At 40.8% G+C, this 12451-nt stretch overlaps 1 protein-coding gene across 11 annotated transcripts in view; it reads left to right on the forward strand.

The window, feature by feature from the left end:
- LOC125017327 (mitogen-activated protein kinase kinase kinase kinase 4) overlaps positions 1 to 12451 on the forward strand; it is a 102282-nt gene that overhangs the window by 54356 nt on the left and 35475 nt on the right. For all 11 annotated transcript variants that reach the window (XM_047600301.1, XM_047600302.1, XM_047600303.1 and 8 more), the window contains exons 4-12: positions 4064 to 4189; positions 7084 to 7194; positions 7731 to 7821; positions 8929 to 9059; positions 9239 to 9293; positions 10030 to 10108; positions 10229 to 10404; positions 10496 to 10568; positions 11536 to 11746. In XM_047600301.1, the coding sequence (XP_047456257.1) occupies positions 4064 to 4189; positions 7084 to 7194; positions 7731 to 7821; positions 8929 to 9059; positions 9239 to 9293; positions 10030 to 10108; positions 10229 to 10404; positions 10496 to 10568; positions 11536 to 11746 (1053 nt within the window). The remainder of the gene's footprint in view (positions 1 to 4063; positions 4190 to 7083; positions 7195 to 7730; positions 7822 to 8928; positions 9060 to 9238; positions 9294 to 10029; positions 10109 to 10228; positions 10405 to 10495; positions 10569 to 11535; positions 11747 to 12451) is intronic.

The following is a 12451-nucleotide window of genomic DNA, read 5'->3' on the forward strand; positions in this document are numbered from 1 at the left end:
CGACTGTCTGTCTGACCGACTGACCCCTTCGTCTTCGTGACAGCCAGAGCCCCTGCTAAGGTCTTTGAACGACCTCAATAAACCCAACCAAAATAAATACCTGGGGTTTACATGTACGGCATAACATTATGACCACCTTGGTCACGCATCAGATAACGGACTTGGGCCTTCTTAGGGCGTCCTGTGGTGTCTGGTAACATAATCTTGTTAGTGGGGGAAGGGGGGATCATCCCACAGATACTTGATCGGTTTGGGATCTAGTGAACTTGGAGGCCAGGTCAACACCTTGTGATGTTCTTCATGTTTATTGAGTTGTTCCTAAAGTGTTTCTGGGTCTGAGTATGAGTGCATCCTGTGTCATTGCTATGGGGTGGGGGGGTCTGGTCTTGTCTGGTCTAGGTGGGTGGTACTTGTCTAAGGAACATCCACATGAATGAATACTAGGTCCAACAGTTTCCCTGCAGAACATTAAATTGTCACAACATGGTCGATGTCATAAACTTCTGCTGTCAGTGGTTCTAATGTTATGGCCGATCGGTGTAGGTTTTCATTGTGATGCCTCCAGAGATGATTAAGCGTAACATAAATAAACAGAAAATACACTTTCACTTCACAGTAAAAATAATTAGGTTACATTAGAACAGTTTTTCTCCTAAATGACACCTACTTAGGAAAATTCACTCCAAATGACTGACAGCGCTTCTATTAAAGTCGACGTAGTCGCAGTCCAGCTCCAGCTTTAACTAGATGTTCTGCATTTCAGAGATACTGAGGCTGAGTGAAGGACTTTTCCTGGATTGACACTGACCGTGTCTTTTAACTGTAAATGCTGAATGTTGGCGGGATTTGCCCTTTAACCTCTGGGCCTGACTTGGAAATGTCAGCAGAGTCGTGGGCCGGTTGCCATCATCTGCTGCTGCTGCTGCTGCAGCTGCAGCTGCTCGATAAGACTTGATGTGCGTTTTAATTTCTTCCAGCGCCGAACATTTAACAGCAACACCCTGTCAATAAAAAAAAACAAAAAAAAACAGCTCTTTTTCGCTTTGACAGCCGCGCTGCATGTGACAGGCAGCAGAGCGAGGGGGCTACCTGTAGCGATAAATACGTAGGTTGGATAACGTCTTGGCACCAGCGGGAAGAAAGATTTATTATAGATTCATTAAACCCAACGGTTAACGTGCCCCCTGCTGTTAAAAGACTCTTCTTATATAACTTCCTACAGTCTGATGTCATTTTTTCGCTCCTCATTGAATTTTGTAAACAATCTTATGCAACAGTTTTCAGCCACATTGCATTTATCTTCGTTTAAGCATAAAGCAGCTGAAAGCATGAGTTGTTGTTTTTGTTCTGCACAGAGTTCTGCTTGTGATCCGTCTTTGTATTTGCTTGGTAAACTGCAGCACTTGGAGCGTCTTGTTGTTTTTCCACTGCACATATTTATATAGCCTCGGGGAGCAGGTGATAGAGAGAGGGACATTTTGGAGATAAAACAAACGATGTGGACGCTGTTAAATCATTTATTTGGCTGCAGGACAAAGGGGCTTTTACGCTCCCAAAACTCCCCAAATTATCGGTGCCACAAAACTTCCTTAAACAACGGAGCGTACGTAGGCTGACCCCTTCCTGAAAAGTGCAATCTGCTCTGATTGATGATGGGCTGAGCTGCCTTTGCCCACACATGTTTGATTTGAGAAGCGATGCTGCTGGTTGACGACTGTTACGTATTCGTCAAGAAGCGAGAAGTTTGTTCTGGTTTGGGAGTTCTTGTAGCTTGTTCTCAGAACTTTAGCTCACATGCTAATGGTCCCAGGCTAATGGGAGCTCAGGGTTTGCTAATGTCTCCTGGGTGGAGGTTGGTGTACTGTATGTCTGTCCGAAGATAACAAGAGCTTCTTGTGAAGTATAAATTTAATGGCCAGAAGAAAAGGTTGTTTTTGCTCAACTCGAGAAAACTAACAAAATTTTCTTGCTTCTTGCAGCTTGTTTAAGATTAGACGTAAGGGACGGAAAATACATGAAAATTTGAGAAAATGTTTAATTGGACACAAAATAAGACACGCCCACAAGTGCAGGATGACTCATCAGCATTTTCTAATTGTTTTCCGAGCAAGAAAAAACTCTAAAATACCAAGAAAACCCAATTTTTTTTTAGATGTTAAAGGCAAAATATGTAAAATCTGCACTGCCCCTCCCCCTTCGACATTTTTTTTCGTTGATCAGACCAGTGCAGAGTGTCCCCAACCTGGGCACTAACATCTCCAATCACTGAAACATGCATAAAAAGCATCAGCATGTAGAAGTTCACCACTGAAGCTCCACTAGTGATGGAACGTGAATGCGCTTTGACTTATGTAGATTAACCAACAGGGACACTATAAATACAACCAGGAGGAGGCACAGAAGTCGGTTGTTTTCTCATAACACTGGAATTACAATATGCTAACAGGCTATTGTCGAATTTAGTTAAAATAACACCAAAAATAAACGGCGTACCCCGGCCTTTAAGCCAGATGCTGGCGTTTATGTGATTTATAATGCAAGACGTATGAAAAATGGTGTTTACTTATTTTCGGTTGTGCAGTGTGTATTTTGGAAAAGACATAAAACAGAAATCAAATCGTCATCATGCATCTTTTCAAAAAGGAGCCAAAGTGCAACAACAGAGAAGCCGGCATTGATATGCAACATCAGCGCTACACAATGCTAAGCGGTCAGAAGGCAGGCAAACATTTTCCCCGCGAGTTCCTCTGGGCTTTCCCCTTTGTGGACGTGCAGCGCTGGGTTTGCTCGGGAGTCCGGGGCTGCAGCTCGTCGCTCATTGACCGACCGCAATAACAACGAAAATGTCAAGTCATGTCGGCGCTGGTCGGGTTGCGAGATCAAACACACGGGCTTGGCAGAAGGTACCCGCGGAAATAAATGTCACGCAGCGCTGCTGAGAAATTATCGCCCCATCTTGTTCCCCCGTCTCCGTGCGTGTCTGAGTCTGCTCTGTAATATCCTGACGGGGCGACGGGTGGAGGTGGTGGAGCCGTTTGGCTCCGTTATCACCTCCACTTCAGGCCGTATCTGCATGTTTGTTTGGGGCTCGCATCCATTTATTAAACCGCTCTGTTTCCACGCTTGGCCCCGTCCTCCATAAATAAACTAAAAGCCAAGAAACTGAGCGGAGGAAATAGATTTGCAGGTTTGCTGAGACTGAGATGAAAGTTATTTTTTCCTTTTAGTTTCAACCATTAAAACGGCAACTTGGTTTTATTGTTTTACATGTTTACTTTTCTTTTATACTTTCTTGTAATTATAAAGATGTGCAAAATAAATAGGCTGCTTCTTACTAAACACAGTGGGAGCTGCCTAAATAAAAGACAGAGATGTTTCCTAAAGCTGTTTGACTTTGAGCATTAAAGACAAACTGAATCTATTTTTAGCAACACAACAAAAGGTGATGCTGTACAAGGAGATGGAGCAACACATTAAAACCTTCATTATAACGCAGAGCAAAACAACATGAGTTGTAATGTAACAAAGCTGCAAATTTTATTCTTTCTTAATGTTCTGATTAATAGATTTTCCATAAAATAGTCAGAAATAAATATGAAGTATCCACCTTAAACCTTAAGCTCCACTTTCCATATTATTGCATCATATCATTTATCCTGTTTCTATGTAAATAGTATATAATTACTTCTATTTCTTCTAAATTTATACATAAATAATTTTTTTTATTTTATTTATCTTTGTGCAAAGTTACACTTTCTAAGATTCCAGGCTGCATCTTCAAATTCATTGTTTAGTTTGTAACAAAAAAGAGTTCGGATGTAAAAAAAAAAAAAAAAAGGTTCTGTAAGAGGATTCACACAATCTTAACCTAAACTCTCCTCTGAACATTTTAAGCAGCAGCCACACTCCTCCTCCACAAACAGAGTTAACAAAGAGACTCCGTATTATTTTCCCTCCTTCCTGTTCGTCTTATGCTTCAGCAGCTCGACCACGAGTAAACACACCTGTGCTGTTTGTGTTGATGGGCTGTAATTGATTCTCTCTCTGACTCTGACTCATGTAGGATGAAGAGGAGGAAATCAAGCTGGAAATCAACATGCTGAAGAAATACTCTCACCACCGAAACATAGCTACCTACTACGGAGCCTTCATCAAGAAGAGTCCACCCGGCCACGACGACCAACTCTGGGTGAGTCACTAAGGAAGATACAATCATAATAAAAAGGTCTTGTTTTAAACACACTCATGTTTATAACCTCTGAATTCTTTGTTCGGCTCAGTGAAGTAATATGTTCAGGTTCCTCTTAAAGGTCTATGTTTAGGGCTTTGTTTTTCGCTTCCTATTAAAACATCAAATCAAATTTATTTATGTACCACTGTTCATACATAAAAAATGCAACACACCAACACACACACAACACTCCCCAAAACCTCAGGATCCCAGTCAGCTCTTCTCCAGAAGGAATTTCAGGAATATTTAAAAGTTCAAACTCAAAGAATCTGTAAGATGTTTTTAAAAGCGAAGCGGCCGTCGGACCTGAGAGGCAGGTTGTCGGGTTAATTCAGGAGAAAATGCTCCAGTGTTTCCTCAGGTAAAAGGAACAGTTCTGGTTTCCTGAAAACCTGGGACCAGTGAGGACAAATCCCTTCCCAAGAAAACAACAACAACAACAACAACAAAAAAGCCGTGTCTGCTCCTGATTATTCAGCCCCAATGCATTTTCATTTATCTTTTAATGAATTAAGGACTCTGTCTTCAGTAAAACACGCCCACTTCATCGACATCCACATATTCAAATGAAGAATATGAAAAATATTCCAATACACAGACATACAACATATATGTATTTAGATTTTATCTGGATTAAAATACAAAGATTTATCTGAAAACTTATAAAACCAAGACTTTAAACCAAGTCACAGGGCTGATTTCTGGCCTGAATGTTTTCCTTCTGGTTTTTGCTACAAGTTATTTTGTTTGATTTACAAAATATTAACACTAAGTTTAGTTTAATTACAACAAATGTCTGAATAATGACCAAAATTACTATAACGTGGCAAAACCTTGTTAATTCTAAGGCGTTTCCTTATAACACAGTGTGAGCAGAACCGACAGTCTCTTCTGATCAGCTACTGGAACATGATAAATCTGGATGTTGTGTCTGTGTTGCTAAAATGGTTCTTTTTTATTTATTTTTTTACTAAACTAACATTATTCCAAACACAGCGTTTATTCTCAGACTTCACTTAAACGCTGCAGCGTGTTCTGGTCCTCGCGATAGCGACACGCAGCAAATCAAGGGGACGAGAACCCAGACGGACGCACGGAGGAAATGAATAAAACAAACGAAGCTTAAAGGAGAAACAAAAGGGAGGCGGTTAATCGGAGAGAGGGGGAGAGAGGAAAACATCCAGGAGGAGGAGGAGGAGGAGATTTACAGCTGCTCGTTTGTTGAAGGCAGGATTACCTCGTTTTACGAGCCTGCAGCTCTGCTGTTCCTAGAGAGGACAGATCTCGCTCCGGCTCCAGAACGCTGCCCTCTGTTTGTTTTCACAGCTGCTTCCACGACTCCTTTACAGCCTTCGTGCTGTCGGCTTTGTTTGGGGTCAAACTCCCGTGTTTGTGTGTCTGCACAGATCACCACTCACTGTCTCCATGAGCAGGCATTTAATGTGCTCTGTCATCTTTATGTTCGAGCTTCGAGATTCTTTATTCGTTACTGAAATAAATGTAGGAAAAAATAAAATATATATTAAAAGCAGAAATCGATACCTCATCACATACCGACACACTACGTATCCACTGTTACACACACATTACCAGCGGATGCACTGCAGCCATTTACACATTAGTAAAGTGCGACTCTTGAGAAAGTGTTGTCAATGTGATTTCAGTGTCGTTACCACGGTGACGCCTGTGGAGTACAAGGTGTTTCTAAGTTCTGTTCTTATTGACAGTCAACGTTGAAAACATGCAGGAAGCATGTGAAGCTGTTTTAGTTTTAGAATTTTAAGGTAAACTTAACATTTAACGCAGTTGGCTACAGCTGTTGCTAAGCAACCGATAAGATAAAGATGACCCCGGTCCGATACAGATCTTTCAATATTAAGTGTCCGATGTTAAATAAATAAAACGTCCTCCCATGAGATTCATGGAGGCTTTTTCTTATCTGCTTCGTTTTTTCCTGGATCACGTGTTCACTGGTGCCTGAAGAAAAACCAACAGACAGAGTTAATGTGGCTGGTAACTTTGCTCCAGAAATGTTTTTTTGTTTGTTTGTTTGTTTGTTTTTCAACCGATAAGTCGTCCGGCCGATATTTCCGTTTTTTAACTGGTTGGTATCAGCCGATACTCGTGTGCATTCGCTGATATATACATAAATATTTCAGATTTACAGACAGGCACATCTACAGGCAGCCCTGTGCTGCTGGAGACACTGAGGATCTTGAATTGTTGAATCTCCGTTGACCTCCCTGAGACTGATCTCCATTTTTCTTTTTTCAGTCAAACAAATCAGACGTAGCTACACAATCTTTAATGGAAGCGCACACGTGTAGCCAGATTCAGATTATTTCAGAAACACCTGGATCGGCTCTGATGCCTCTCGATGCCGCTCGATGCCTCCTTGCAACAAGAATCAGAACGCCTTTACTGCAGCAAGTTTAAAGAAGACGGCATAAAAAAAGCACACACACTATGAAATAAACAGTGCATAAAAACCACTTCCAACTTAGCTTGTTAGGATATAACAGTCACAGACGTTACATGGGTTTAAAGAGGAATGATGCAGTTTGAAGTCATTACATCAGCTGATGAAGATCCTCTATGAGTGATGACCACTCTCTGTGGGGGGGTGGGTTGGTTAATGCTCTTCTGTTTCACATTATAAACCCTGTTTCAATCAGTGCTCATTCTTAAACATTCTTAGTCTAAGTGCTTCTTCTATTCACCCAGTCAGTTAACATCAGTTATTACCACATACTCTGATATGGGAACGGTTTACTGATGGTGCAGCGCTGCTTCTAGCACCTTTGGCGACATCAGGTGTTAACGTGTCTTATAAACCTTTCTCCGCTCCCCAGCTGGTGATGGAGTTCTGTGGTGCCGGCTCCATCACAGACCTGGTAAAGAACACCAAAGGGAACACGCTGAAGGAGGACTGGATCGCCTACATCTCCCGGGAGATCCTCAGGGTCAGTCCTCTTTATTTTATCTTTAAAGGTCCTTTTGTCGGCTGCCAATCACGAGCATATTAGTGTTTGTCTTTCAGTGAGCTATATTTAGAAAAAGAATTTTCCCCTCTTTTATTTAAAAAAAAAAAAAGGCAAAAGTTGCTCAAAAATATGGAAGTAGTTGTAACATGAATTATTCATAAGGCTTTGAATGACAGAAATGTTCCTTCTTAGTAATGTGACCATTCTGTGGGAAACCTTCCACCTCTTTCCTCCCCATTTAACTCCTGCCTGAGTAAACGATCTGAAATATCGGTATCAGGAGTTTTTATGTGAAGTCTCGTTGATTCCTCACTAGAGCCGTTAGCTCATGCATCTTATTGCTCAGTGATCTGAATTGGCCCCCGATAATAAAAGGAAGCTTCGACTGTCCTCTCTCTTTCCCCTTTTTCTCTTCTACGTGGAGTTGCTGAGCAACAGTGGTTGCAGATTATTACTATTATTACTATAACCAGGCTGCAGATTGAACGTGCTGTTTTATCTGCTTTATTTTGCAGGGATTAGCTCACCTACACGCTCATCATGTCATCCACCGCGACATCAAGGGACAAAACGTGCTGCTGACTGAAAACGCTGAAGTCAAACTGGGTGAGAGTTCTTTTTTTTGTTGTTGTTGTTTAGTTTAGTTTAGTTTTTTTTTTTTTGACTTTGCTGGAATTGCGGCTTGAGTCTGGCTCCGGCCTGCGCTGAGGTTTGGATGACTGCAGTGAGAAATGATTGCAGCACCAGATTTGAGTCAGCACTAAGCTGGTGCCAGTGATTTTTCAGCAGCAGAGTGGAAGAAAAGTCCTTTCAGAAACATCCAGCATTAAACCAGAGGTCTTCAACGTTTAAATAGGGACCCTCTACCTACTATATGTTATATATTAAACTTGGCCTGGTGCTATTTATAAATATACATTATTGTTATAATTTTGCATTCAGTATTAAGTTATTCACAGGTTCAAATATTCATCTTTTTAACATTTTTATTTCAAACTTGTGCAGCAGTAGCGCGGCCGTGCAGCTGCTAAACATAAACATACACACAAACATGGGATTTCACCTGGGAACTGAATAGGCTCTTTTTAAATTTGTGGAGGAAAATTAAAAAAAAAAAATTATATAAACAAAAAAGAGTCTAATCAGCAAAAGATTTTGGTTTCGCCCCCCTACGATACCTCCCAGGGGTCATCGTGTTACAAATTGTTTTACAACAAAGATGCATAAGAGCTTTTGCAGTTTGCACCAGTTATTTTAACTCAGTTATGTTTTATTCCAACGTAGCTGATTTATTCTCTTCCAACATTTGTCTAAATATTGATTTAATTTCTTCAATAATCTTCAATTTCATTACTGTTATTATTAAAGTATTCGCTGTGATATTATTGTCGTCTTTGGACTCGGTATAAACCACATGTCTCCACTGTGGCTGCTCTGAAACTGACTGGTTTTTAAGCTAAAATGACACAAACAGAGTCAGGACGCGGCTCTAACATTAAGGCATTAATGCTGGTGATGCTGGTGCGACATGAAGAGAATGGATGAAAGTTTAATTGGCTTCAATCCCAGAGCAAAAGACTGGATATTTAATTCATCTTTGGGGCTTTTAATGTCCGCTTTTGTACGGTGACTTGACGTGAGACAAACCTGACGCTCCTTGAAAAAGCTTTGAATCACTCATAATGTTTTATTTATTTATTTTTTTGTGCTCAGTGGACTTTGGTGTGAGCGCTCAGCTGGACCGGACGGTAGGTCGAAGGAACACCTTCATCGGGACTCCGTACTGGATGGCTCCGGAGGTCATCGCCTGTGACGAAAACCCGGACGCAACCTACGACTACAGGGTGAGGACAGAACCTGGACCCGGACTCTTATTTCACTGGGATCAGTGAGGGATGTCCTGGATCTCCTTCACACAGACACTGAGTCACACATGAATTAAACGTTTAAAGGAACCGCTCTGTACAGCGCTGTGGTAGGAGTTAAACAAATCAAAAGTTCATTCTTATCTCCTGTCCCTCAGAGTGACCTGTGGTCCTGTGGAATCACAGCCATAGAAATGGCTGAAGGGGCTCCACGTAAGTACACGTTGACCTAATCGTGCTTGTTTATAAGACATTAAAATAACTAAACTTGGTGTAATTACTGTGAACACATCCTGATATTAGGGGGGAAAGATCAAGTTTTTTTATTTGGAGGGAATTCTACTGCAATATTTTTCACACTAAGGACCCCCTACCTACTATAAGTGTTTTATATTAAACTCAGTATTTAGCTATTCAGTTAATGCACAAGTTCAAATATTAATTTTCTTATTTCAAACGTGTGCAACAGTAGAGTGATCGTGCACCTGCCATAAACATAAACAAACATGGGATTTCACCTGGATTTCTCTTTAAATTTTTCGAGGAAAATTAAAAAAAAATAAGATATATGTATATAATGTCTGATCAACCAAGGATTTTGCAACCCCGCCCCCTGCAGTACCACCTCAAACCCACTAGGGTTCACATACCCCCTTGTTGAAGACCTATGTTCTAGTGAATTGTTTTGCACAACAAAACAGAAAATTCCAATTCTGTGCAACGTATGCTAACATTTTGGTGACAGAGAGTTGGAAAAATAAGGTTGGAGACATTTTCTTTCATGCACACAAATGGTGCACAAGCAGATTAACAAAGATACTGTTAGTTAAAATGATTAAAGCTTTATGTGTGCAGATTTTTTCTTGATTTTCAACTTCCTTTGTAACATTTTAATTTCACACCAGAACACACCTCTTATCCATCCTCTTTTTTATTATTATTCCCACAGCTCTGTGTGACATGCATCCAATGAGAGCCCTCTTCCTCATTCCCAGAAACCCTCCTCCTCGACTCAAGTCCAAAAAATGGTGCGTTCGTTTTTGTTTTTGTTTTTTTTTTCTTTTTTCTTCTTCTTCCCTTATTTGGAAATCTCACTTCTGGCTGAACACGTGAAGTAGTGACGCAACATCTCCGCTCCAACACAACAGGTCCAAGAAGTTCTTCAGCTTCATCGAGGGCTGCCTGGTGAAGAACTACACCCAGCGTCCTCCCACCGAGCAGCTGCTCAAACACCCCTTCATCCGAGACCAGCCCAACGAGAGGCAGGTCCGCATCCAGCTCAAAGACCACATCGACCGAACCAAGAAGAAGAGGGGGGAGAAAGGTGAGTCCGGGGAGGGAGGTCTGTAGGTGTCTGTGTGCTGGGAAACGTCCCGTAAAACACCCTCATTTGGATTATTTCTCCCTCTCCACAGATGAGACAGAGTATGAATACAGCGGCAGCGAGGAAGAGGAGGAGGAAGCGTCTGAGCAAGAAGGAGAGCCGAGGTAACCGGGAAGTGTTTCTGCACCGGTCGCTTTTCATTCCTAGTATATTTGCTCTGATCTAGAGCTTGACAAATGCGCCATAAACAAGCTGAACACCATACAGTGCGTTCCCCTGATCCACGAAGCTAATTCCTATCAAACTCTAGTAGATATCTTAGCGGTGCGTTCAAGAGCAGAGAAAAAAAAAAAATATAGACTAAATTACCTTAAAAGGCATATCGTTAGCCTGTTAGCATAACTGCCTCAGTTATTTTTTGACAACATGAATAAAACACTTTTAGGTTGTTCTTCCGTTTTCTTCAGAGGTGTGACTCGTTCGTTTACGAGACGTTTCAGCTTATAACAGAGAAATCAAAAAAGAAATGAATTAACCTCCTGAAACCTGAGCTGTTGTTTGCTCTGCATTTTTAATTTCCCCATTTCTCTTTATTGTGTATTAGTACGACCTAAGAACTATAAAAACTAAGCATCATCTTTGAACTGGAAGTAGTTTTTGGAAAAAATGATGTCCTCATGTGTGGACACGGGGATTATTTCATATAGTAATATTAATATAAATATTATATCAGTATTATAATAAATTCACCAATATGTAACAAATTATAAAACTGTTAATTCTCATTAATCTGAACATTTATAATGAAATCCCAACGTCCTTAATCAAGTTCTTGCTAGTTAGCAACGTTATAGCTCATTACTATTGATGTCATTTGTCATATTAAACTAGGAAAGTTAAAAACCATAAATAAAGAAGATTCAGCTGTAAAATTAGATGAGGTTTTGTAGCTTGTCCACCTTTATTACGTGACCACTAATGTTTTTACACCAACTAGTCTCTAGTTATGAGGATAAAAGGTTAAAAGAAGCCACAAACCTGAAATTTAACGTCCCCATATGAGGACGCAGGGTCTCGATTGTCCGTGCTAACACCCCGGCTCATAACGTCTTGTGTCTTCTTTCCATACAGCTCCATAGTCAACGTGCCGGGCGAGTCGACCCTGCGTCGAGACTTCATCCGGCTGCAGCAGGAGAACAAGGAGCGCTCGGAGGCGCTGCGCCGCCAGCAGCTCCTCCAGGAGCAGCAGCTCCGTGAGCAGGAGGAGTACAAGCGCCAACTACTGGCCGAGAGGCAGAAACGAATCGAGCAGCAGAAGGAGCAGAGGAGACGGCTGGAGGAGGTGAGGCCTTCCAAAATTAATAAATTTTTTTTATTTGTATTATTTTGTACATGACTATGCACAGCCTCAAATCAAAAACAAGCATATTTTGATGCATCACCATGACTGAAATGAAGCAGGAAGAAGAAAATCTTTTAATATCTGCCCCTTTTTAAACATAAACACACACACAGATGGTCTGTCAGTCAGTTAAAATTAACTCTCAGTCTTTCACACAGTTATTTACGATCTGCATATCAACACAATCTACAATCTACATATAAACATGGGATTCACCTTGTTACTGAATAGGCTCCCTTTAAATTTGTGGGGGAAAATTAAAAATATATATAAAGAATGTATAATCAACCAAAGATTTTGCGACCCCTTCCTCCCCCCTGCAGTACCTCCACGTACCCACTGTTGAAGACCTATGATCCACATAATAGCCATTATTCATCAAGTTCATTACAGTCTAAATGTTCTATTTTCATACATTTTTTTTAAACTGAAAAATATTTACGTATTCAACTCTTTCTCCAGTGAATTCCACAACTTGACCCCACGTACTGAAAAGCACAAAGGAAAGAAATGACTAGTGAGCTTAAACTATTTCAGCCGATCTTATCCATTTGAAACCGTAATCTTTTTTTCTTTACAAGTTGGATCTCATTATTACTATTTTTATTATAGATCATGATCATTTTTTACTCGCCGACATGATTG

Source organism: Mugil cephalus, chromosome 12, assembly GCF_022458985.1.
Source record: "Mugil cephalus isolate CIBA_MC_2020 chromosome 12, CIBA_Mcephalus_1.1, whole genome shotgun sequence".
NCBI lineage: Eukaryota > Metazoa > Chordata > Actinopteri > Mugiliformes > Mugilidae > Mugil > Mugil cephalus.